Here is a 27,872-nt window from a genome sequence, read left to right on the forward strand (position 1 = left end):
ATTTAAATTTCTTAAAAAAAATTTTTATTTAGTCTTATATGTGTATGGTGTTTTGTTGCATGTATGTCTGTGCATCACATGTGTGCCTGGTGCCTGAGCAAGCAAGAAGAGTATGTCAGATCTCTTAGAACTGGAGATCAGTTCTATGGACAGTTGTGAGCCTCCATGTAGATGCTGAGAATTGAACCCGGGGCCTCTGGAAGAGCCAGTGCTCTTAATCTCTGCCACCTGTCTCTCCAGCCCTGCGCCATTTCTTTTATTTTAAATCACAGATTAAACAACAAGAGATAATGAGAGAAACCCGTGTTATACAGGGAGCTGTATGTCAAACAATGTGAAACTTCTCAACTTTTCTGCAGAGGATTTCCTTGTCGGACCATTCCTTATCAACAAACTTGCCCTTCAGGAACCCCATTCCTAAAGTAGTCACTTCAGAAATCTAGATAAAGAGAACAGGATAATTCTAAGGCACAGTGCCTTTGTAACAATTCTTTTGTACATTCTCAAGTGTTCACATTTGTACAACAAAAACGTTTCCACAGAACAAAGCTCTTGGAAGGTGTTCCGTAGCATCCTACACACTGGATACCAAGCACAGCTTCATCTTCAGACTCTCACTTGGGCCAGGGTTGGTAGAACAAAACATCTCACTCATCAAAAACTAAGCTTCCAGTTTAAATGAACATGACCTCTAATACTGTTTATTAAAAACTATGTCCCATATGAACTACTGTGTTTGGTATTTATTAACCTCCCAGTCAACTCCAGTATCATTCCAGTCTGGAAACTTGAACCTTTTTGGTTTCCAAGAGTCCTAAACACTGACATTTCACTGCAAATGTTGTTAGAAGCACTGTACCACATAGGAGCTCCACAGAAGATGCTGAGCAGCTGTCAGGTTTCCCAGAAAGGCTGCAGCATTCTCTCACTCACCATGTTGATTACTTCATGGCGTACTCCACTTCTCAGGGCATGCAGTGCTGGAAACTTCAACCGTTACCCAGCACTGCTGTGCACTCTTGGCTAAACTCAACCATTAAAAAGTTTTGTTCTAATGTCTTAATAAACAAATAAGGCATACTATTTTATACTATTTGGGTCAAATTAATTTTATTATGCTCCATGATGAATTGCCACCAGTGCAACATCCTATTCACTATACATTTCAAAAAAAATTCACATACTAAACAAAATTTCAGTTGATAAATGGAATTGAATGATTGAAAATCTTTATGAATTTCATAATACAATATGTGGCTAGCTGAAATTGTCTATCACATAGCGTTTAGATATAAAAGGCCTCATGCTAGTTTGTTAAATGCAAAGGCTACCAGACAATCACGTAGCTGGATATATCCATGAGGCTTCCAGACGATGCACAAGTAGTGCCACCCACAGTGCAAGATGGTGGAGGACTGAGACGCACAGCTGATACCTTCCTCGGCAGAGTGGATTTAGTCTTCATGCCTGGACTGAATTCCACAGCTCTTGTCATTTAGACTTAGCACAAAAAAATAAAAAGCAAACAAAAACAAAACCCCTCTTCTGTATGAAAAAGAAGAACTTCAATTATCTTTGGCAAATAACATACTCCCCATGTATACGCAACTCAAAGAACTGAAAGTCTCTAGACAAGCTCCTGGGCAAATACCAAGTTAGTTGGATAAATCCCAAACTTCCTGGCCAAAAGGTATGGGACATCAGAATTGGCATTATCTCAAAAGACATTTCTAGGAATTTAGTTTTTTTATGTCAAAAAGAAAAAGAATACAAAAGCCCGATGTTATTTATGTAACATAATCACGATTTGACAAACTCCTAATTTTACGGGTAGTGGTTGTCCAGCCTCACCCACCCCAGTCTCACAGATCTCAAGCCACAGGAAAAAGACAGTAAGCAGAAAAAGGCTCCTAGCAGCAGACAGCACTGTTTTTTACAAGAAACACAGAACGGAGAATCTCTCCAATGTGCTGTAATTACTCTCGCAAGGAAGGTAACACTCTTTGAATAACTTAACTATCTTACTGTACCACTTAACTGCTTTCAGCAACTAAACCGTTTAAATTATTCCTGACAATAACTAGATACATGATCACTAAAGATTATGTGATAAACTGGTTAAAATTCAAGCCATATCTTGCAGGTCCAGCCTGTCAAGATCATGTCAATACTAGATTTTGGTCGGTATACTTCTAGATAGCATAATTTTTAGTTGGATATTATGACTATAATGAATACATTTGAAGCTACATTCTGCATACAACTCAATGTGAGAAAAATATGACTGTATTTAAATCAGATAACCGTCTACCTAAAATTTATTTAAAGTAGGTAGGTAAGATAATTATCATTGTAAATATGAAACGGCCACCTTTAGGCAGATTAGTGTACTGTAAAGAGGCAAGGAAGTTCTAATTTTATCATACCATCTAGTATGCATAACAAGTGTGCAGGCTGTAAAGTTTTATTTTTTAAAAAAATCTATCAAATCAGTTATGTGTTCTAAGAAATTTGCCATTGGGACCATCAATCTTTTAAGAAATATGTAACTTTTCATCAGATATTTGACAAAAACCTGGAGAAACTATCTAAGTAAAAACATACAGTATATGTGAGGTTTAGCATTTGTGCATACTTTTGCCAAAAAATCTGACATTTACAATTCGTATTTCTGAATACAACAATGCACACACTCTGCAAAATACAAAGATAACTTCATACCATTTTAGCATTGTTTTGATAACACTTTGAGTCAAATGTGGGCATGACTACAATTGGTTATGATGCATGAAACAACCTCCATAAATATTAACTGAAACTATTTTTGGGAGTCATACCAAAAGAGTTCAATTCTTTGCTGAGAAGAGCCTGTCACATGTGCCATAACATAAAAGCAATCTTGGTCAAGTACAGGTATGTGAGGGCTCATCAGGATTCCTGCCTGCAGATGCCACTGCTTACCGGTGGCAAGCAGTACTACAGAAGAGGTGTGCTACTGTTTCTATTCATTAGTGTCTCTGTAGTGATTTTAAGCAGAACATATTGCTAGAATTTGAAAAACTGCATCAGTGTAGTGATGTCTAGAGAATTGTGCAATGTATCAGCTTCAACATTCATATGTGGCATCATATTCAAAATGAAGGGGCTAAAGAAACTAAAGTTTACATCACTTGAAAAAGAATGTAGTGCTATGCTAAATTTTATTAAGAAAATTTAGGTACAGAAAAAGTAGGGTATGAAAATAGTGTTCTCCTTCTGGCATTCTAAGTAAATTACATTAAGGTTTGTGTCAGTCTCACACATAATTAAACTCCCTTGCTGATGGAATGAAAATATTCACAAGTCACGTGAGCATCCTGCTGTAAACTTGCACACAGTAACAGGGAGTAGCTTTGTATAGGATTATAACAAACCTTTACAGATTAAATGAGGTATTGCACAGATTAATTTAAAAAAAAAAGCAAAAACAAGGCAACAAAAATATACAGCAAATTGGTAGAACATTTACATGATAATTTTACAGATCCATAGACAGAAAGTAGTGTTTAGTATTTCACCTTAAAAATATATATAATATATAGATCAGTCTTCCCACTCATCATCATCCTCAAAATCTTCTTCATCATCATCATCTTCATCTTCATCTAAAACCCAAAACCAAGAGTTAAACATACATAAATAAAATGACATAATTCTCCAGTGACTTCATCAACTAGCTAACTCCTGAAACAAACGTTTAACTTCTAAAATCTAGTTACTGAGATGGCTTAAAATTAATCCAATAAAATGAGAATAGGAGATCCAAGATTTGGGTTTTAGCCCCTTAGTACCTGTGTGGTTCTACTGAGTCAAATGAAACTTGGGTTAGCTTTTCTAGATTTTGGATTCACGTGGTGAACACAACTACTTTCCCATTCTTTACATGAATTGTAACCCTGGAACTTCCACTGTTCTCTCTTCCCACAGTCTGCTTCTCTCCATCTGAATGACATCACTGTTCTGTCAGGCGAGCAGGCACGAATCACTATTCATTCCTCTTCCTCTTCCTCCATCAAGTGTCCTCCTTTCTACCACAGTCCACACCTACTGTCAGGTTTTGCCTCATGACTGCTGTTCTCCAGTAGAATCACCTCAGAGAAGATGGAGGGATACTTAAACTCTAAGTTCAAACGTCATGCTCTTTCTTCGAACGCCTCCTGTGGCTGGCTACTGCTGTCTGGACGTGCTGAGCTCCTTCTGAAACATCACACATGACTTGGCCAGACCTTCTGCCCTCTTTTAAGTCTTCCACCTTCCTCATCCCTCCACTTTCTGCCTCTAGTACAATCATCTCCCTTTCTGTCCCTCACCCTCACCAAACTTTTCCTCCTTGTTACAGCATCTGAAGTAGCTCTTTCCTCTTTCTGGCTGTCTCATCATTTACATCCCACTCAGAAACCACCTCCTCAAAGAGGGTTTTCCTGACCATCCTGTGTAACTCTTCTCCAGAATCGGTAACTGTCTATTCCATGTCCCTCTCCTTGTAATCAATTTCTTAGACTGCCTATGAATTTAATGTCTTCATAGTAGAACACAAGCTCCACAAAAACTAAGTCTTGGTCTGTTACATATCATAGGATCCAGAACAGCAGAGGAGTGCTATACAGAGGTCGATCAGTCATTATTCTCTAAGTATACTCAGGTTTTGATGGCATCTAATTCTACGAGTGTAAATCCACAATCTATCAATTTTCCATGACACTCACACCTCACAAAACCTATAAGAGCCAAGTCTGTAAAGAAAGATGGTATTGAATACTTATGTTTAAAATGATAAAGAGCCAGAAAGTAATGTGTATGTGACATTATATATGTGGGCTAGATAAAAACACAGAATATTCTCTGTTCCCCCTATAAGACAGATTTTCTATAAGGAACCATTTCAGTACTAATACCAGAACTTGAAAAGTTTGAAAAGTAATAGAAGGTAGAGAAAAGCAAAAGAAATCTAATCCTCTCTCTCCAGCATTCCAAGTTTTAAATTAAGGTATTTTGATCTAGTTTGAATTGATTTTTTTGTGCAGGGCAAATGGAAATAGTTTAACTCTATTCTTCTGCAAGTGGATATATCCATTTACCAGCATCTTTATTTAGTAGACTGCCCTTTTTCCAGTGTGTATTTTTTTGTTCATTACTGTGTGTTTATGTCTGGATTCCTCTATTGTGTCCTATTGGTCTGGGATTCTATTTTTGTACCAGTACCACACTGTGTTGTGAAAAATTAGTTGAAGATGTGTTACATTTGTTTGGTCTGTGGAGTATTTGTTTAGTGATGCAAAGATGTGTTGCATTCTTTTATGCTGCATTTGTTTAACTCTGTGAAGCCGTGTTACTTTGCCTGTCTAAAACACCTGACTGGTCTAATAAAGAGGTGAACAGCCAATAGCTAGGCAAGAGAGAGAAATAGGCGGGCCTGGAACACAGACAGAATAAATAGGAAGAGAAGAAAGAGAGAAGAAGAAAATGAGAAGGGAGGAGGGTGCCAAGGGCCAGCCACCCAGCCAGACATGAAATAAGAAAGAAAGAAAAGATGAACAGAAATAGAGAAAGGTAAAGGCTGGAGACAAAAGGTAGATGAGATTATTTAAGTCATGAAAAGCTGGCTAGAAATAAGCCAAGCTAAGGCTGGGCATTCATAAAAAAGAGTAAGTCTCTGTATGACTATTTGGGAGCTGGGTGGCAGGCCTCCCAAGACTAGAGAGTAAAAAAAAAAAAACAACTACAACACTATCTTTGTCACTGTAGCTCTTATTAGTAGAATATCTAGGAAATCTCATGCCTTATTTAGAGACTCCTTGTCAATAATTCTATAGTGTTTTCCAGTACAGAAAATGAATTCATCACTTTTTACAAAGTTTTTTCTTCTAGTTTGCTGTATAGCTGTGGTGTCCTGGTATCTATCAAATTTTAGGCAGACCAGTCATTAAGAACACAATTTGATTAAATATACTGTAAAAACTCATACCAATGATCAGACAAAAAGGTAACAAAGAAATCATAAAAGTAAACAGGAACTGCAGCGCGTCACGTATCATACGAACACACCGCCCCTCCCACCCTGCCCCTGTGAACACACCTGAGGAATGAACACACCGCCCCTCCCATCCTGCCCCTGTGGACACACCTGAGGAATGAATGGCTTTGCTCCTTTTCTGCATCACTTCCATCAGTGCGCCCACAATTCCTGAAGTGGGGGCAGGTGTCGGGGGCGCGGACTCTTGGCCATCTGACACCTTGGAGAAGAAAAGTATCATAACTCAATTATAAATCCTTAGCAAAGAATCTTGGTGGGGCTGGGGATGGCTCAGAGGGTAGAGTACTTGCCAGAGAAGCATTAGGACCTGAGTTCTGATCTCTAGCCTCCACATACAGCAAGGTAAGAGCTTACTGGAACTAAAGTGCAATGTGGGGAGCTTTCTTAACCTTTAGAAGATGAAGAAATGATCAATTTCTCTGAGACAGAGAATCCAAATTTATATACCATCACTGTTGTGAATTCTAGTGTTGGAACCTCTTTCAATTTTCTGTGGAGTCTGATTTTTTATTATTTTTATTTTCAAAATGCAAAACTTCAGTGTTTAAGAGTATGCTTTCATTTTCATAAAGTTACTTGTTTGAACTTACCAAGATTACTACAACTGCTTCCAAGTGGGCTATTTTTAATTCCCCTCAGTTTATTAAGTAGTATCTTTAAGGTATCTTTTATTTAAAGTCTAGAATTGCAAACATATTGTAAGATTCCATCTATGTGATATTTAGAATATACAAAGGTATCACATAGCCATCAGATTACTGACTGTTGAGAGAAAGCATAAGGTAGCTTTCTATGGCGACAGATACTTCACATTTTGATATTAAGTGTGGACTACACAGCTTCAGAATGTACACATCCAAAATATGTACATTTCACTGTACACAGACAAACATTTAAAAAATTATAAAAAGTAAAAGAATAAGATCAAAGACAGACACCCTATAACGAGGTATGGTAAAAGCCCACAGTACTAAAAAAGTCAAAATAAAAAGGACACATTACTTACAGATTTCAGTTGAATGCCCTGTCGTATCTGGTCTAAAAGCGCATCCCTTCCTGAGCAGGACACAGGCCGACTATTCTGTTCCACTTTTTTTAGCTGAGCACCCTCTCTAATTTGATCCAAAAGAGCTGCTTTGTTTCCTGAAGGAGCTGGAACTTGATGGTCACCATCAGAAGGCAGGCCAGGGGGAGGTGGTGGCCCTGGGGGAGGCGGAGGTGGTGGGGGAGGTGGTGGTGCTGTGGACCCTGCCATAGACAGAGGTGGAGGTGGTGGTGGGCCTGAAGGTGCCGAGGAGGGCAGCGCTGGTGGTGGAGGGGGGTACATCCTGTTTGGAGGGGGCGGAGGAACAACAACACCCGGCCTGGAAGGAGGGGGCGGTGGAGGTGCAGCAGTGGGAGCTCTGGAAGGTGGGGGGGGAGGAGCCCCCCTTCCACGGGCAGGCGGGGGAGGAGGGCCTGAGCTATGAGGAGGGGGAGGAGGAGGAGGAGGTCCACCCCTTGAGGGTGGAGGAGGTGGTGGTGCTGAAATAGGAACAGAGAAAAAAATGAAAGCATAAACATATTAATAAAGCAATTTACTTTAACACACATAACCCCAGTATAAAATGAAGAGCAAAATTAGCAAAACTTCGCAATATAGTTTACAAATATCTGAGCACTGGTAATACCCTACGATTTTATTTGGAAACAAATATTTAGCTTAAAGATTACCTTCCTGTTGTCAATAAACAATAGGATCTAATTATGAGGACTCAGTACTAGTTCTGAAGCCATAAGAAAAAAACATGGTTGGAGAGACAGCTCAGGAGTTAAAAGCTGTGCTTGCTCTTGCAGAGGATCCATTGAGTTCCCAGCACCCACATCAGGCAGCTCACAACTTCCTGTACCTCCAGCTTTAGAGCTTCTGACATTCTTCTGGACTCTACAGGTACCAACATATGCACACAGGCATGAGTAGACGCATGCGCGTATACACACATACACACCACAAATTTAAGAAAATATACATTGTTAAACACTTTGCTTGTAAGAATTATCTTACATTCTGATAGTAATAATGAGTACCTTCCCTTTAGAATTAAATACATTTAGATTTTGTATAAAATCAATTTAGATACAAATTTTATAGTGTGGCAAAACCATTTAGAATTTATTAACATTAATCAGTTAAACCCCAACATAGTATACTTTCTTTCAAAATGTAAAGTTTCATTACCTAATTTACATATGTCCTTCTACTTTATAATACCGTGTTTTACATTACCTAGAACTGTTCAGCAGTTCTAGATAGGGCATTAAGAGAGGGTGGTTGCTTGGTTAAATGTTCAATTATTTATTTAGATCTGAATTACTATAAAACTAAGACTTTTTTTTATAAACTACAAAATTACACTGCAGTTAATAAAAAGTTAGTACTACCCCAGTAGTTAATATTTCTATTCTTAATTTACTTAAGTGAAGATATAAGATACATTAGGAAAACAAATCCAAAAGAATATAAGAATATACTGGGGAATATGAGTAAATCCTTTAAAGATTAAATCTTGTGTTTTTGGAGATATGATTTCACTAATGACATACACAAATCCATGTAACATTAAGCAGTATATCATTTCCCACTTGTTTACAGACTGATCAGAGAAACTGACTTTATAGGTACACAGAGATCTTAGCTATGGAAAGTGTACCTGGTACTGAGTAACATTAGTCAACGCACTGTTACAAATATCTACCTTATTACAATGTACAAAAGGAAAAAGAGCCCTTACACTCTGGTACTTCTATTTTCTTTTGTTTTTAAAAAAAGTATTTATTTACTTAGTTTCACATGTATGAGTGTTCTCTGCCTACATGTATGTCATACACCATGAGTGCCGTGCAATCCAGAAGAGTGTAGAGTCCATGGAACTCGCGGTACAGCTGTGAGCTGTCACGTGGGTGCTGCGAACAAACCTGCATCCTCTGGATGAGCAGCCAGTGCTTGCTCACTGAGCCTCTCTCCAGCCCCAGGACTTCCGCTGTCTTAAGCAACAGCAAACTTCACTGCATTTTCTTAAGGAAATAATCTATTACCAATTCTCAGCTATTACCGTCTGTATTCTATCTACCACAAAGAACTCACTACATCACAGGGACAACTGTGAAAGAACACAGGAAGTGAAGACACATGACCCACTGTTAGGACAGTCCCAAGCATCACCAGTGTGAAAGACTTGTAAGAGTCACCACAAACACCACAAGGAAAATGACAAGTGCTAGTTTCAATTTTTAAAACAGCAACAGAGGAAAACATGAAAGATAAAGTTATAAAAAAGGATTCTTTTATATTTTACATATAAAATATAGATTATGTATTAAATATAAATAAATCCCTTGGTTAATCTACAGGAATACTGAATCTTATAGGAAAAAAAACCTGTGTTAATGTACATAAAAAGGCTAATGTATTTGAAAATTATTATTTCAAATCAAGATCAATATTAAGAATATCAGTAATTATATTTCTTATATATAATTAGAATCATATAAGAATTATAAGCAGAAAAATATGAAAAAGGCATATAGTATTATAGGATTCATAAAACATTTAGGAATGGATGTCATGTTCTCTCATGAAAATATAACAAACAAGTGTTATCTAATATAATTAAATTTATGGGAATACTGTTGAGTCTCTAAGTGGATATATGACATTGTGCTCACTAATATTATTCCATCCTCCTTTATCCTTGTCATTATAAACATATTTTATACAGGTTATTGGAAAACAAGTATATAAAGCAATTATAAACTAGTATAATTAGTATCAGTGAAAACAACTAGAGTGCTGTGGGCAAGAGGTATTGCCCAATAAATACGGAGAGTTCAATAAAATAATCTAGATTACAGATGATATTTAAGCTCTGACTCAGAAATACATATATTTCTTTTTATTAAAAATGAATGCTCAAAACATTAGTTTTTTCAAGGCAGGACATATGAACTCTAGCTACTCCAAAAATCAACACAGCAAACCATGCAAAACTCAGAGCAGTGGTTCAAATACTGTTCTACATACATACCACTCCACTGTGGTGGACCTAAAGAACAGATTGTTGTAAGTTAATGGACTTCAATAGCTACACACAGAGATATGGAAATCACAAATTTGTTTGCCTTTATAAATCTGATTCCATGATTATATAAAACAAATGACAAAAGATTTAATTAAGTAGGTTAAGACAAATTACATTAACTTCTGTATTTTCCATACTTTTGAATATTAATTTATGTATGTGTTTTCTCTAGAAAAAGTCTGTTAATTAGAAAAAAATACATAATTTATGTTTTTGATCTTACTAAAAAAATAATCTATCTGGTTTGGAGAGACGAGCTCATTGGCCAAGAGTATGAACTGCTTCAGAAGACCTCAGCTTAGTTCCTAATCCATGTTGAACAGCTCACAACTGACTGATAAAACTTATACACATAACCACCCCTACCCCCACCATACATAAGCACATAATTACAAATAAAATACAAACAAAGCCCTTTTTAAAAAAACTTACATAAAAACATAGGTTCCATACTAAAAAAGGTTCTTGAAATATAAAAATCTGGTATCTTGACATTTTGGTGCTAATATGATTTTCAAAGCCTGTGACTTTTTGTTTTTAGGGTAACTCAATTAAGGAAAGTCCTTGTCTGTCTTTAAAATAGTGTAATAAAGTTTAAAGAAAACCCAGTCTAGTAAGTATGATCCACTTTTCTTTAGGCATGAAGGACACAGGATAGCAGTGCAGCCAATAATGCTGAGTGTAATTACACACTAACAGAGCTGAGTAGCCCTAAGCACCAGTGGGTATGACAGAGAGCAGTCCTGAAGACCTTCCTTCACCTGGACATAACAGTCATCATGACCGTACACACTTAAAATGACACTGTATTCTTAGTATGCTTTAAAATCCCAGCATTTTAAGTGTAATTTGTCTGCTAGTAAGATAAACGAGCAGAATGCTACTTTCTGTTGAACTAGCTGTGGCTGTACAGCAGCAACGAGAGACACAGTTGTTAGCTTCCACAGTTGGCTCCAAAGACTCTGAGACCTTACTGACTACATGAATGGGAGGAACATATTCAATCAAAGATCGAGTGTCAGCAGTAAAAAAGCAGACAAAACTAAGCTAAACACCCACTTTCAAATGACAATCAGAATCAAGAGCATTAGCTGGAGCTCTAGCTCAGCCATACTGGTGTGAGTACAGAGTGGGAGAAGCTCGGTTCCAACTGCAGATGGCGCTGAAATGGGACTGCGACTGCAGAGGCTGTCTGTGCACCTGACTGTCATAGTGTTGGGAAGCAACCAAAACACAAAGTTCTTTAAACTACCCAACATCACAAGGTTGGAAACTGGTCACAGGAACCGAGAGAAAGAATTATATTCTGGACTAAACAAAGTATTTACATTTCAAAATACAAAGTTTTTACATAGTTTATATTCTGAAAATGTCCCCCGCCCCCAGGAGCTGAGGACCAAACTCAGGGCCTTGCGCTAAATTTCCAACCCCGTGAAAATGTTTTATTACAGATTATGACTTTTTATACCAATAATCATGTCAAGTTTTTAATCTGCTTGTTTTAAAGACAGGAATCTCACTATGTAGTTATCTATGTAGTAGACGGGGCTGGACACAAACTCAGAAATCTGCCTGATCTGCCACCAGAGTGCAGGAATTAAAGGCCATCTTACCATGTCTAGCTCAAAGCCAGTGATGCTGGACCAAATTTGTCATATGTAAATTTAAACATTCTGTTCAAGGAAGGGTGCACAGTTGTCTGATATAAAAGACTGACTTTAGAAAATTCAAAAGAGAAAACCAGCCAAGTGCCAAAATAGACTAAAAGTTACCTTGCCTTCGGAGTTCATTTTTAACAGCTTCTACACCTCCTGTCTTTTCAATAAAGTCATAAATAACTTTTGATGTTTCTCTGTCTTTAAGTTGGGCTTCAGAGATCCCACACATATCAAAAAGATTCTTCAATTCTGGATCCAAATTATTAAGCTACAAAAAATAAAACAACTTCTGAGTAGGCAATTCTATTCCAAAACAAAACCGGTAAAACTTAGAATTTACCCATGTCCTTCTGCAGTTAAGTTCACAGACTTTAAAATGGTTATGTAACTTAAATGCTAACACATTTTCTTTTATGAAAAGATAAGAACAAGAGAGATTTTCTATTTTCTCATCTTTTCCATGCCTTAAAGAGGGCATTCTATTCCTATTTGTATTAATCCACTCAAGACTAGATCTTGTGTTCATCTATTCCAACCTGTCCTAAACAATATTTGGCTTTAATCTTGAATTACCACCACAGTTAGTTTGAAGATTTGAGGGCAAGGATCTCTGTGCTGTCTGTCACAGTGCTAATCAAATGAGTGACAACAGCACTCAAAGAATCATTATAGTGGAGAAACACACCGGACAGACGAGTCTGTAACTGCACACTAAGCCTTTGGTTATACTATTTTTTCAGTAAGTTGACAGATTATTATTTAAAATTATTACTGAAATTATTACTTAGAAAATAACTCTCTTTGCATTCAAAACACAAAATGTACTTATTTAGCACATAATCAAGGAATACAAAAATTTTGTCTTAAGGGACTTAGCAACTATGACAGAATAATATTATGGATTCAAACTTCAGTAGCACACACAAACGCAGCTCATTCAAATTCTAATACATACTAGGTCTTAAAATTGTAAAAAAAAATCCAAGGATAAGCCATAACATTTCTGTTTACTTTTAGTAATAAGAAATACAGCTTTAAAACATACTTACATCAAACCCCGTATTTGGATCCCATCCAACATGTCCAATGTGCCTAAAGTAGAAAATAGAAAAAAATTAGAAAAGTAAATGTATACAAGGGCTTGTGATATAATGCATAAAAATACTTGAAATCTCTTGTATACAGTCCAATTTCTTTTCCTTCTAGACAATTCCTACAGGTGTCTTCCATGTTATTTATACATCAAAGTTAAAAAAAAATCATGTTCAACAATTAGTTGAATAAAAAAATAATTACATATAACTTTTCAGATGGGTAGAAAAGTAAACTGTCAGATTCATGGACCAAGCCTGGCTTGGTAGTACACGCACTCCTGGACACTTGGAATTCTAGGCCAGCTAGGGCTACACAGAAGATCCATGCTGTCTTGAGAAACAAACAACACAAACACTACCACAACATCCGCAACTATTAAAAAGAGATGAACATGGGTTTTCTTCCCTGGAAGCCTGCCTGATCCTTCGGCGCTTCTTCTCACCTTTCCCTAATAAATCTATTCGTTCTCTTTGTGTAAATAAAAAACAAACAAACAAAACACCAATGAATATACACATCCTTCCTGTTGTAGTTTGAACGTGAAGTGTTCCCCATAGGCTCACGTATTTGAACACTTTGTCCCCACCGGTGACAGACTCAGGTTTTATGGACTGGCCCCACTTCCTGCCCTCTCTGCATCTCTTAAACTCCTGCAGCCATGCCTTCTCCACCATGATGGCTTACATCCCCTCTGGAAATGTAAACCAAAACAAATACTTTCATCCTTAACTTGCTTTTTGTTGGGATATTCTACCAGAGCAACGGAGAAGTAAGTATTACATAGAACACCCTCAAACCAAACTTCTCTGACAAGTTAAAAATGAAGAGCAGGACGGAATGTGTGAAAAGAATGGAGATAAAGCTGGGTGCAGCAGTGCACACCAGCAATCCCGGGTACTGCTCTGGAGCTGAGGCGGAGGATCTAGGCTATATAGCAAGAGCTGTCTCTTCTGAGTGCTGAGAGGACAGAAGAGAAGTCTTACTGGAAGTTACTTGGTGTTCCAATATCTGCCTTGGTTAGCCTCTTCTTTTTAGCTTTTCCTTTCTTCTTTTCTTTGGTGTGGGAGATGTTGTTGACTTGTGAACCATAAAACCTATTTGTTGTAATTTCTGGATTTTTTATGTCAACTGTAGCCATGGGTAGATTGGGACCTACAAAGAAAGCCAAAACAGTATGAGAGGGATACAATTTAAGAAAATAATCTTATATAAGATAATCATAATTTTTTAACTTATGCCTGCTTACTTATATCAACATTAAGTATCATGAAGTACATTAATGTCTAAAACTTTAACCCAATCCCTCAAGGTTTTTTCTTTTTTTACTGTAATTCTGGTAAAATGATATATACAACAAAAACAACAATCATAAAGACAGTGATGACATCCTTACTCATGTCTTCTTTGTTCTAACCTTATTTACCCATAAAAAAGATACTCTAAAATAGTTTACTACCATCTTGCCCCCACACTGCCAGACTCAAGTCCACTAATATCCTCCCATTAGTGCATATGTAGGTTGTCTATCCGAAGCACAAACTCAAATAATTACAGTGGAAGAAATTCTAACACTCAGAACTCCTTCAAAGATCTAATGATAAAAGTACCAGGGACCTTCAGAGATATCTGTCAGTAACATCTTTAGGAGCAACACTAAATGATCTATTCCACAACTTGTATATAATAAAAGATACTCTAAAAAAATGAAAGTCTCAATGCAACAGATTCAATTTAAAAAGTCTTTGCATCCCTGAACTTAAAGTCAACACAGGTTCTTTCAACATCCCATTTTAAACACACAGTTCTGACAAAACTTCCTCTCAGAACAAGTTTCTTGGCAATCATTCCACTAACAATTTTTAAAATGTATCAAAATATCACTGCTGCCTATAGGTAAGAAATCTCACAAAGCTTGAGATTTGTGTGTTGGTTTGAATGAAAATGGCCCACAGGCTCCTGTGTTTGAATACTTAGGTCTCCAGTTGGATTAGGAGGTATGGCCTTGGAGGGGGTGTGTCTCTAGAGGAAGGCTTTGAGGTTTCAAAAGCCCATGCCATTCTCAGATAGCTCTCTCTTTGCCTCTTGCTTTGGATCAAGATGTAAGCTCTCAGCTACTGCTCCAGCACCATGCTGGCTTGCTTGCTGCCATGTTCCCCACCATGATAGGCATGGTCTCTAACTCTCCCTCTACAGTTATCAGCCCTAAATTACACACCTTTTTAATAAGTTGCCTGGGTCATGGAGTTTTATCACAGCAACAAAAATGTAGTAATTAAAACAGACAGGCGGCATCTTAACTGCCTAGTGGGGACATAAACTTTGAAAGGGCTTTCAGCATTCCCTGAGAAGGTGGGCTCACTGTGCCCGAACTTTGTGCCAACAATTATACTTCTATTGCTTTCTTCATGTAGGAAGGGTCTGGAATTGTGATAAAACGCTATGTGAAAGCACTAGGCAATGAATCTCAAATGAGCTTTTCTAATGAGCCTTTCCTTTAGACAACACTGCACACACTTCGACAATTCGCTACTGGAAGATGCAGCCCATTGTCTGTGGCTCCAAGAGGTCTATAGAATTCATCCCACGTAGCTTTCTGTGCTTAATTTGCTTGCTATCTCTTCACTACACTGGATACTTCCAGTATGAACAACTACATATTTAATCTTATGAGTTCGAGTGAGTCCCTAACCGTGGAAGTTTTCTTGGGAATCCCCAACAGAATTTTAAAACATCAAATAGAAATCCTAATAAATTATAGCAGTGGTTTTCAACCTTCCTAATGCTGTGACCCTTCAATATAGTTCCTCATGTTTTAGTGACCCAAACCATAAAATTATTTTTGTTGCTACTTCTTAACTACAATTTTGCTACTGTTATGAATCGTAATGTAAATATATTTGTAGACAGGTTTGTCAAAGGGATCACAACCCACTGGTTGAGAACTGCTGAATTATAGGCTGATACACAGCAAGTGATCATTTAATATCAACTTGACTGCAATTCTTCAATTATGTTGAAATCTTAACTGTACTGGAATCATTGAAGTTTTCTGAAAGCCTGGTTTATATCTTATGAGAAAGAGCAACTAATGTATTTCTGAAGAACGTTAAGAATGAACAGGAGGCCAGGAAGGCCAAACCTGGCTTTATCTTGAGTTTAAGACCAGACTGTTCTACATGAACAATAACAACAAACACACAGGAAAACAAAAGCAAACGAGTAAAGAAGACAGGAAGATATAAGCCACCCCTTCCTAATGCACAACAACTGTCACAAGAAAAAGGTTTTAAGCATTCCTATGAACAACAGATATTTCATTTCATTTTAATCTTAATTTCAAATTCAAATCTAAAGGACCTCAAGTTTCCTTTTAATTACAGTGGAAAAAAATCATACTAAGGTAAGATAGCTGAGAAACAGGTGACACAGAGCCCTACTGAGATAGATAAGCAAATTACATTTTAGGAATATATGTACCTTCTATATAAAGTGTCTTTTTAATAGTTACAATTTGAAAAGGTCTGATAAGCTAATACATGAGGACTTGAGAGTGCCAGCAGACAGAGCAAACCATAGTTAAGGCATCCACTGCCACCTAGTGGTGACACATCAAAATACAGTCAAACTATATACTGTTCTCCCCACAGTGGAGAGAACAGAACTGGCTGGACTGACAAGGTCAAAAAATTATTAAAATTCTCATGATACATCTCATCACTCACTACTATATACGTGATATATAGGTACATATGTCTTTATAAACTGAAAAGTATTAACATATTGGCAAAAGTGGATGCATAATTTCCCCCTTTAACAATACTATTAAAAAAAATTCCCCAGACTATTACACCAAAAGACTGAAAGTATAAAACTAAGGATTATCAAGAGCAGCCTTTATTCCCAGCACTGGAAGGCAGAAGCAGGAGGATTTCTGTGAAGTCAACACACTGAGTTCTAGGAAGTCAAGGCTGTGCAGAGACTCTTGCCCATCCCTACCCCCCAAAAAAACCCAAACCAACCAAACAAAACAAAACCAAAAAGTAAAAACCACCCCCCCAATAAACCAAATTACACAAACAAACAAAACTAAGATCAATTCAAGAAAGACAATTGTAAGCAACTCAATAGGAGTATTAAAATTATATCTATTCATAGCAAGTGTTTGTTCACAAATACATGCTGTGCATATCAAAATAAATGTTTCCAAAATTTTAAATATAATTCATACATCTATTATTTAATATTTCAAGTTATTTTCTCAAAAATTAGATGGTACACCCAGAAGGCCTTTACAACTCATACTCAATATACGCTCACCAAACACAACGTAATAAACACCCCAAACACTAAAATACTGGCACGTATCAGGAAAACCTTCTAAACTCCATTAAAGGTTCATAGATGAACAACCCTGATTCAGCTGTTCCTTTTGTCTCTGCCACATACCAGCTTCCTATCTTGAGATGTGTTATTTACTCTTATAGGCCTGGGTTTCGCCTTCAAAGTCATCTTAACATAACAAATGACTAAGGGCAACTCTTGGGTCAGGTTACTTGAAGAAGTCTGCCCCCAATCTTGACTGCGCCATGATCCGAAGCAAATGACTTATATATTCCTATTCTTTATCTACTAAATGGTAGTAAAAAAGGGGCTACACTTCAGAAGATTATTGAACAATGCCCGGCAGGTGGTAAATGATAATTAACTGGACCTGCTATTATTGTCATTATCTTTATGATAATTAACATTTATTAGCCATTATGCTAAGCATTTTGATTATCTTTTATATCCCACAGCATTCCTGTAAATTATTATAAGTAATATTTCCATTCAAAAGGCAAACTATGTCAAATTTTGGTACAGATTAAACAATATCGAAGGAAATTACCTATTAAAAAATCAAAAGGTTAAATAATGAAATTTAATACATCTATCTTTGGTTCATGTTTTGTATCTGGAAAATAGATTTAAAGGCAATCTATCTGTGTAAAAGACACAAACCTTAATAATTACCAATGGTCATCCTATATTAAGAACGTGGTATTATGCAAATTTTCCTGAATGATTTTCTAAGTTCTGAAGGGAGGATTTGGAATGCATTTAAAAATCAGCAGCTAGGTCTCCTCTTATAATTAAGGTTCTTAGAGCAATAGGATTTTACTTTTTTTCTCTCCAGAGAAAAGAACATGGAGGATGAGGAGGACAAGGAGGAGGAAAAAAGAATAATAATTATTCATCACACTTAAGAGTTCACTACTAAACTCTAGAGGGCTATGTGCATAATAGTTAGTACTAAACATACTTACACAAAGTGTGTCACCTAACACATGACAAATATTAAACATTATATGTTATATACCAAATAAAATGCAATACCTTTAGGAAAGACTTAAGCACATGAACTTCCTAAACAACTAACTTGGGAGTACAGAATGGAGTAATACCCACCTTCACATTGTACTTTTGCTTTATGTTAGGAAACAAATTAGGAACAGTAAATTTCTACATTTTGCCTATCATTCCATAATTGAAAATAAGAATAAACTATGGTATTTGATCATAACTATTAAGCATTAACCCATGGTACACATTTCTACAATAATTAACCTTTAATTTGAAAACTTTTTACGTCAATAATCATCAAAAGCTTACCATTTGGAGCATCTCGTCTTTTTTCTGTTTAAAAAAATCAGAACATTTATTAGACACATAAAATACATCAAAACAGACACATTTATACGCCTAATAAAAGTTACACCTTGATAACATACTTCATATAAATTTTTACTCTTGAGGTGATAGCTAAGGAATCTTTCTGAAGATCAGATAATTATGCAGATATCCAAACAGAAGAAAAACTTATCCAAAAGCTTAAGATTAGAGTGTGAGGGAATGCCATGACACAGGACTGGAGAGAGCAAAGAAGAAGTCAATCAACAAACAGGTCAGGGATGGATTCACCAGGGTGAGACCCACAGCGGAAGGTGTGAACTGGAGTTTACTCAGCACGTGACAGAAAGCTCTCAGGAGGTAGGATAAATGGCACGATAAAATCTACACTTAAAGTATAGTCTCAGTACTGTAGGAGAAGATAGCAGAAGAAGAAATGGATAGCAACACTGGGAAACCAGTGATATGTGATGTTAACTGTTAAGTCAATGATAACCAAGCTACAACCCATACACAGAACCACACAGGGTAGGTAAAGTGTAAGGGATTAGAGGGAACAGAGAGTTCTCATTGGGAAAGGGAACTGTAAGACATATTTATATGAGTTTCTGGGAGGATCAAGTGGGAAGAGGAGAGGAGGCAGTGGGAGGGAATGAGGGGAAAGACTGCTAAAATTAAGGGGCATTTGAGAGGTATATAAACAAAACTGTAAAATAATAGGGAAGACAGAGGGTACCTTCCCCCACACACACACAGAAAAAAGCACTTTTAACAATTTTGTTTGTTTGTTTGAGGCAGGGTCTTGCTAGGTAGCATTGGCTGACCTAGAAATTGCTATGTAGGTCAGGCTGGCCACAATTTAATGGACAATTCCCCTGCACCTGCATCCCAAGTGCTGAGGTTATGGGCATGCACCACCATGACACGCTGTGTTTAAAGAATTTGAAACAAATATAATTTCTATGTATTTTTCTAATATAAACTTGTCTGAAATTGTGAAAGAAACATTAATGACTAATGTAGTAAAATAATTAGCTTGTAAATAATAACAAACTCAATCAATAAAATTCAATTGGTGGACAAATTAAAAATCTTACCAATGGGAACCACAGATATAACATTCCATCCTATGATCAGATGAAGTAACAATTTGATCATTTAAAGAAAGCAATTTCTATGTCGTCAATCTTTAGTTTTCAAAATGATATTAATCTCTGTATGCATAGTGGTGACCACTTAAAATATAAAATATATTGAGAGAAATAAAAGGTTCAAAATGTAAGTGTTTTTGTTTGTTTGTTTGAGACAGGGTTTCTCTGTGTAGCTCTGGAGCCTTTCCTGGAACTCACTCTGTAGCCCAGGTTGGCCTCGAACTCACAGAGATCCACCTGCCCTTGCCTCCCGAGTGCTGGGATTAACGGCATGCACCACCACTACCTGTCCTCAAAATGTAAGTTTTAAGAGCAATTCCTGAAGAAATATATCCTTGGTTAGAAGTCATTTCAGTGAAAATAAGCAGAAAAGTTTGGCTGAAGAGACAAAATCTGAGGTTCACATGAGACGCTTGCTAAAAATATTAACAGAACAGTGTGTCTGGAGTTTGGGATGCTTTAGTATCTATCATAGGAATACTCATACTACAATGTGGAGTACTATGTTCAAATCCTAATACATACTGAAAAAGACATATAACCTAGAGAACTGCACGCACAGTATTCAGGACAATTTAATCTATACACTGTATCACTACTTCAAAAACTTGGAACCAATAAGACTACAGAAAAACCTTAGAGAGTATGTGATCAAGGGCTACAAATGCTATATAGCGAGGGAAAGAAATCAGATCAATCTATTGTTACTAGCTAGATCCATGTGACTAAGGTAAAAAGGGAGACAGGGTTTGACTTAGCATGAAGAGCCAGCCAACAGTGACCAACTCAGCTATGTCCTTAACGTCATGTTCTCTGTGCAACTGAAACATTTTACCTAAAAGCTGAGATAGTCCACTATATGCAGGAGAATATCCTATAATAGGTAAAAGGCATAACAGGTGCTTTGCATTCTTTTTCACTTCAAAATGTCACTTGTTCTGACTAAAGGTTTTCCCAAAAGTACACTAGATGACCACCACAAAATCTCACTAAAAATGACACTGAAGGCCCACAGAGATCGAACTCTGGATAACGTGCATGCCCAGCAAGTGTGAGGTCTGGAGTTAGGATTCCAGAATTCTGCAAAAAAGCTTTGCAGGTGTGGCTTATAAACCCAACATTCAGGAGGCAGAGACAGGGGAACCCCAGAATTAAACTGGTTAGCTGGACTAGCCAGAACTGAGAAGCTCTGGGTTTAGACAGAGACCCTGACTCCTAAAGTAGAAAGGATCAAGAAAGCCTTTAATCCTAACACTTGGGAGGCAGAGGCAGGCGGATCTCTAAGTTCGAGGCCAGCCTGGTCTACAGAGTGAGTTCCAGGACAGCAAGGACTAAACAGAGAAACCCTGTCTTGAAAAACCAAAACAACAACAAAAAAAGACACCCAAAGTCACAAGACACCATTTTCATGCCTCTACATGCCAGGTACATCTGGGAACAAATATGCAGCCATACACACACACACACACACACACACACACACACACACACACACACACACCAGGTACATCTGGGAACAAATATGCAGCCATACACACACACACACACACACACACACACGCACGCACGCACGCACGCACGCACGCACGCACGCACGCACGCACACCACACACGAAGGGGATGTTTGTGTGAAAAACAACAACAACAACAAACAAACAGAAAAAAGACACTGAGCCATAATGCCTAAAGGTTTCAGTATCAGAACACTAAATACTTTCTGAACCAGAGACAAGTAAGCTGCTCTTGACTGTACAATTGCAGGGCCCTGATTATCCTATTTATTCATCATAAACAGAAGATAGAGTGAAGCAACAGCTTGGTTTACTTTATCTCAATGGATTTTTTTTAAAATTGTGTGTGTGTGTGTGTGTGTGTGTGTGTGTGTGTGTGAGAGAGAGAGAGAGAGAGAGAGAGAGAGAGAGAGAGAGAGAGAGAGTGAGAGAGAGAGAGAGTGAGAGAGAGGGAGAGGGAGAGGGAGAGGGAGTGGGGGGCACGAGACTATGTGTGGAAATTAAAGGACAACTTGGGGGAGTTCTCTCCTTATACACAATGAGTGTCTTCCTTCTTGGAACTCATTAAAGAACAATAAAAATACATAAAATAGTATTTTCTTTTCTACTGCTATTTCAGATCCAGTGCCTTCCTCTGTCTACTGGGAAACACACTTATCTTCAATCTGGGGTAACATGTACCCTTAGAAGTACACAAAGATGTTCAGAGTGGCTACTTTTAAGCGATCTGCTCAGCTGTCACTCCTGTAAGACCCCTAAGACTGATATGCTTAACAGGATAGTTTTAGGGAGGCTCACCTTTTCTAATCAGCCTTTATTTCACTCCAGCAAGGCTGGGCACAGCTGTCAAACGATAGCTCTATGCTAATTAAAGCTTCTACAGTACCCTGAATCACTTCCTAATTGGTGTATATATGTTAAGAGTTGTCTTATACATTAAATTAATGTGTACAGCATTTGTGGACTTAGTCTGATAATTTGTTCTTAAGCATCTTAAAAGTATTTGCTCACTACACATAAAGTACTTAAATTTGCTTAAAAATAGCATTAATAATGCAAATTTAAGAGTCAGTGAACATGGAATTTCATCAGCAAAAAAGGTTATTAGAGTAAAAATATTTCTTTTGAGGTATCATGGAACTTTGTTGTAGAGAGAGCTAGACAGTAAATATTCCAGCCTTTGATAATTACATGGACTCTGTCACAACACCTCAACTGTGCTGTGACAAAAACTAGCCATAGACGGTATGCATATGAATGAATGGATTTCTATAGATTTCTACAGTTTATATAGTAACAGCCAATGATTCACATCTGTTTGGTAATCCGTTTGCAGGCTCATTTTATGTACAGAAAGGAAAAAGAAGAGCAAGGAATGCTTACCAGACTTCCGCTGTCGTCGGCCCAACAGGTCTGTAACTGCTTTTCGGAACTTTTTTGCTTCTTCTTCATTGGCAAAATTAAGAGCAACTTGACAAGTCTGAAATATTTCCATCAAAAAGGACAAAGTACATGAATTTAGCTTTATGTAACAACAATAATGGCAACCCACAGAAGCACACTTCAAAGAAGAAAGTTTTGCTTTCTGATAGTTTTAAAAAAAAAAAAAAATCACTTCATGATTTAAGTAACTTTTAAGCAAAAAAGCCCACAGAAGGGCTTCTAGACTATTAGAAGGGCTTTAAGACTAATACAAAAGCCTCCTAACATGGCAGAAACTGAATACTTTGTCTTCAGAAAAAAAAAAATCATTATTTTTGATTTCAATAGAGCTTTATAAATAATGTAGTAGCCGGGCGGTGGTGGCGCACGCCTTTAATCCCAGCACTCGGGAGGCAGAGCCAGGCGGATCTCTGTGAGTTCGAGGCCAGCCTGGGCTACCAAGTGAGTTCCAGGAAAGGCGCAAAGCTACACAGAGAAACCCTGTCTCGAAAAACCAAAAAAAAAAAAAAATAAAAAAAATAAATAAATAAATAAATAAATAATGTAGTTGCTCTTGAAAAAGAGCAACTGAGCTGGGCAGTGGTGGCGCACGCCTTTAATCCCAGCACTCGGGAGGCAGGGCCAGGCGGATCTCTGTGAGTTCGAGGCCAGCCTGGTCTCCAAAGCGAGTTCCAGGAAAGGCGCAAAGCTACACAGAGAAACCCTGTCTCGAAAAACCAAAAAAAAAAAAAAAAAAAGAAAAGAAAAAGGGCAACTATGCTGGTATGAATTAAAATGGCCCCATAAGCTCATAGGTTTAAGTGCTTGGTGCCCAGTCAGTAGATCTGTTTGGGAAGGGTTACGGAAGTGTAGCCTAGTTGAACAGGCTGTGATACTGGGAGTGGGCTTTGAGGTTTCAAAAGACTTGTGCCATTCCCAGCTTGTTGTCTCTGTTGCTTGCTTGTGGGTCAAATACTGCTCCAGAGCCATGCCTGCCTGCCTGCTGCTGGGATCACTGCCGTGACGGTCATGGACTCAACCTCTGAAACTATAAGCTCCAAATAAACTCTTTCCTCTACAAGTTGCCTTGGTCATGGTGTCTCTTCACAGCAAGAGAAAAGTAACTAAAACAGCAGCCTGTACAGCAATTATCAAGTAAAAAGAAAATAGGACTTACATCTCCAGCAAAGGTATGAAAATATCCTCTAGGACTATTATATACAAAGTTATTGTATAGCTCTTGTTCCCACAGTAATTTCCCATCCTAGAAAAAGAGGAAAAGTTAAAATTTACTAAAAAAATACCTCTAGGACTAAAAGTAGGCAACTCATTAAAGGAACTGTTTCTATAAACAAAAATTTTTAGGGATATATATATGCCATATACATATAACATAGCTAATACAGTATCATACAATTTAGTGAAATCTGTATATAAGGGGTTCATTCAATAGGGCAAGCATTTCCAAGTACATCACATAGCCAAATGCATAACTATGCTCACTAGATTACCAACACCACCATGAACAAGTGAGATGCACCCATGACCATTGTGTAGCTCCATTAGCCAAGTTTTGGGCTATGCTTTATCAAACACTGCAGTAATATCTTTTGCTCTTTTCCTCAATTTACAGATGCAGAATAATCAAAGACATCTTCCCTGGGCTGTGCAACAGTAAGTTTAAACAAGAGATGAGAGATCCACATAATACTGCCATATCTACAGCTACAGTGTAAGAAATATATTTATTCTTCATGCCAAAGATGGCTGGCTAATTATGAGTAGTAAGCAATGGCTACCTTCAGTCAGAATTAAATAGTGAGAAAAATGTAAACACTGCCCAATCCTGAAATCCAAGACTCCACCTACAAAACAAATTTAAAATACGAAAAATCGACAGCTCATGTTGGCTAGCGCTCAGGAGCTTTGCTTATGTACATATGTCACCGTTTCTGGACGGAAAGTGCTGGGTTTAGCAGCTGCCCAACCTGAAGCTAAGGAGAAGAAGCTGCTGAAGAAGGCAGGCAATGAGCACATCACTGAAAAAGAACACCGAGGACATCTCATTGAGGCCCACAGGAGTATAGGAGTGCACTGGGCTTTAAGATATGACATGGTGGCCTACTTTGAGAATGAATACTCCTTGAAGAATGAAGATTAAATATTTTGGAAGTTCTTTGATGAACTTCGATAAGTGGATAAAGTATAATTTATTCAAAAATGAAAGAAAAAGTATGAAAGAAACTGCTATAAATACATTATGACCACTACCGTGGGCATTTCTTCTTAGTGTATTTGTATTGCATTCTATTTTGAGACAGTGGTTCTTGGTGTTGGTAAGAAATATAAAGCTACTTTCAGGGCACTGCTGGAGTCTACATCAGTGGAGGTACACATTCTAAGACATTTCACTCATGTCTAGAACCTATGTACAGCTTTCCCTTACAAAACATACTTACAATAATGTTTAATTATACTTGAAGTATAGTAAGAAGTGTAATAAAACAGACCAACTACAGTAAAGGTCTGTAATAAAAGTCATGTAAAACTAATGAATTGTTTGCTTCAGGATTTGTCCTTTCACTTTTATGTCAAGACCGTGTCTAACAGCAGACAACTAAAGGACAGAAAACAAAGTCATAGGCAAGACAGGGGTCACAATATTCTTATCTGGGTTCCCACTCAGTTCCAACATCCTTAACTATCTACAATAAATTTCACTCCTCTAGTTTATCAATTTAAACACACACAAGACAATCAGAACATCTAGATTAAATTATAATCAAGGCAGATAGGCAACAACAAATTAAAAGGAAGTCAAAACAAAACTTACCTTAATGTCAAATATTCTTAAAAAATAAGATCTCTGAGGATTGTCCTTAACAAGACAAGCAACGCCACTGCACTTCTTTGACCACATACAGTTCCGATCGGCTGCATACAACTGCACCACTGCCGAAGACATAGTCTGCAAAAAATACCAAGTGCACAACCATTACCTTCAAAACAACTGGACTCACAGCCCCTGCTGATGCTCTGACTGCAACCTTCCAAAGCACCAAGCCAGGACCACCCAACTGAGCTAGCTTCCAGGAACAGAACATAATGACCAATGCATTATCTTAGTTACTTCTTTTTGAAGTCATAAGTGATATAATACCAATAATTATTAAAAAGTAACATTTAAGCCGGGCGGTGGTGGCGCACACCTTTAATCCCAGCACTCGGGAGGCAGAGCCAGGTGGATCTCTGTGAGTTCGAGGCCAGCCTGGACTACCAAGTGAGTTCCAGGAAAGGCGCAAAGCTACACAGAGAAACCCTATCTCAAAAAACAAAAAAAACCAAACAAACAAAAAAAAGTAACATTTACTGATTCTTAAAATGTATCTGGAACATGCATTGAAAAATACTAACCCAATGTAATCATTACTGCTATTCTAACTTCACATTACACTCAAAAAACACACCACTAAAGAGGATAAATAATGTGTCTTATAGAAAAACTGCTAAGTGAGAAAGCTGAAATGTGTGACTTAAGGAGATACTCTCACATCTCCTTAATCACACTGCATTTTGAGGACACAAACATTTAAACAGTGGAACAATCCTATCAGGGATGGCTAACTTCCATAAAACAATTGCCGCTTTATAGCAAAGGAACTAAATCAAGCCTGAAAGCAAGATTCAGGATTATTAATAATAAGCATACCAAGACAGATGATATTTCCTCTTTTAAAAATGGTAAAACCACAGCAAAGATTTAAAGTGACTTGCATAGGTAGTACAGGGATTAAAAAGCTATTCTGAGGGTAAAAACCAATCTGACTGACCACTGAATCTCCTATGAACTGGACGCAGTGGAGCTCTTAGCTGACAGAAAAGGAGTTATCTCACCACCTGCAAGGGACATCTTGGGCTGACAGGTATTCCAGGGCACCTGTTGCCATCATTCCTGTGAGTATGAACCAATGTAAACTCTCACTTATTCTGAAATAAGTTTTTTTTGAAGGCAGATATTTAATCTATTTCTCTTAAAGCGGCACTCACAAAAAGACAGCACTAACAAATGTGAAAGTAACAATTAGTTTCCAGACCACTAATCCCATTCCTAAACTAAAATTTAAGGAATTAGTTACCAAAACAGTTACATTTCAATGTAAATATGAAAGTAAATTACTGCATGAGCCTTTTTTAGTTTTAATTTGCATATATTATACATAATAATGGGTTTCTCTGTGATATTTTCATACAGGCACATGGTGTATTTTCATATTTACCTCCTATGACTCTTCCTTGCCCTCCTTACTCCCAATGATGCTCTTCTTTCCAACCAGTCCCCTTCCATTGTCATGAATCATGGGATTTTAAACATATACAATCTAAATAATCAAAATCAGGATCTGATTAAGTAATTACAATATCTAAATTCAATAAAATAGTGGCACTGTATAAATTTAGCAGACTATATTAAGACTTGGAAGTGCGGTATTTTGGTATCATCTAATTACAGCTGGGGACTTCCCTCTGGCAAAAGAATTCCTTTGAACTATTATATAAATAAATCTTTAATTATGTCAAAATCAGGAATGTAAGATCAGTATACTACTAGGAACCAAAAGTTCATAAAAATATTCTGGGTTACAGTGTTCAATGTTGTATTTTTAATTAAAAACTTTTTTTTTAAACTTAAGCTTCATGGACGGAATTGGAAGATTTCCACAAAAAACATTATTAAAAATTATGAAGATAACCTAGGAACATGAAGAGTCTATATTCTGGGACCTGGTTTAAATGATGACATTGAAGAACAAGGGGCAGACACTAGCCCAATGGAGACACGCCTGCATTGCTGTGTAGCACAATTACTGTTGTCTGGTTAACAAGTCCAGAGGCTGCCTGCCTCTGCACCAGCAGTTCTCAGCCCGTAGGGTCACAATCCCTTCTTTTGGGGGTCGCATACCACATTGTGCATATCAGATATTTACATTACACTTCATAACAACAGCAAAATTACAGTTATGAAGTAGCAATGAAATAATTTTTTGGGTGTTTTTTTTTTTTTTCGAGACAGGGTTTCTTTGTGTAGCTTTGCGTCTTTCCTGGAACTCACTTTGGAGACCAGGCTGGCCTCGAACTCACAGAGATCCGCCTGCCTCTGCCTCCCAAGTGCTGGG

At 37.4% G+C, this 27,872-nt stretch overlaps 1 protein-coding gene across 1 annotated transcript in view; it reads right to left on the reverse strand.

Moving 5' to 3' along the window:
* Positions 1 to 1,093: 1,093 nt before the first annotated feature.
* The window catches only part of Wasl (WASP like actin nucleation promoting factor), a 59,199-nt gene continuing 32,420 nt past the window's right edge, over positions 1,094 to 27,872 (reverse strand). The window contains exons 2-11 of the mRNA XM_059257438.1: positions 25,532 to 25,666; positions 23,876 to 23,962; positions 22,660 to 22,756; positions 18,597 to 18,620; positions 13,928 to 14,096; positions 12,899 to 12,941; positions 11,964 to 12,117; positions 7,080 to 7,597; positions 6,164 to 6,272; positions 1,094 to 3,644 (exon numbers count right to left, since the gene is read on the reverse strand). Coding sequence (XP_059113421.1) covers positions 3,583 to 3,644; positions 6,164 to 6,272; positions 7,080 to 7,597; positions 11,964 to 12,117; positions 12,899 to 12,941; positions 13,928 to 14,096; positions 18,597 to 18,620; positions 22,660 to 22,756; positions 23,876 to 23,962; positions 25,532 to 25,666 — 1,398 coding nt within the window. The 3' untranslated portion in view covers positions 1,094 to 3,582. The remainder of the gene's footprint in view (positions 3,645 to 6,163; positions 6,273 to 7,079; positions 7,598 to 11,963; positions 12,118 to 12,898; positions 12,942 to 13,927; positions 14,097 to 18,596; positions 18,621 to 22,659; positions 22,757 to 23,875; positions 23,963 to 25,531; positions 25,667 to 27,872) is intronic.

The sequence above is a fragment of the Peromyscus eremicus genome, chromosome 3 (assembly GCF_949786415.1).
Source record: "Peromyscus eremicus chromosome 3, PerEre_H2_v1, whole genome shotgun sequence".
Lineage (NCBI taxonomy): Eukaryota > Metazoa > Chordata > Mammalia > Rodentia > Cricetidae > Peromyscus > Peromyscus eremicus.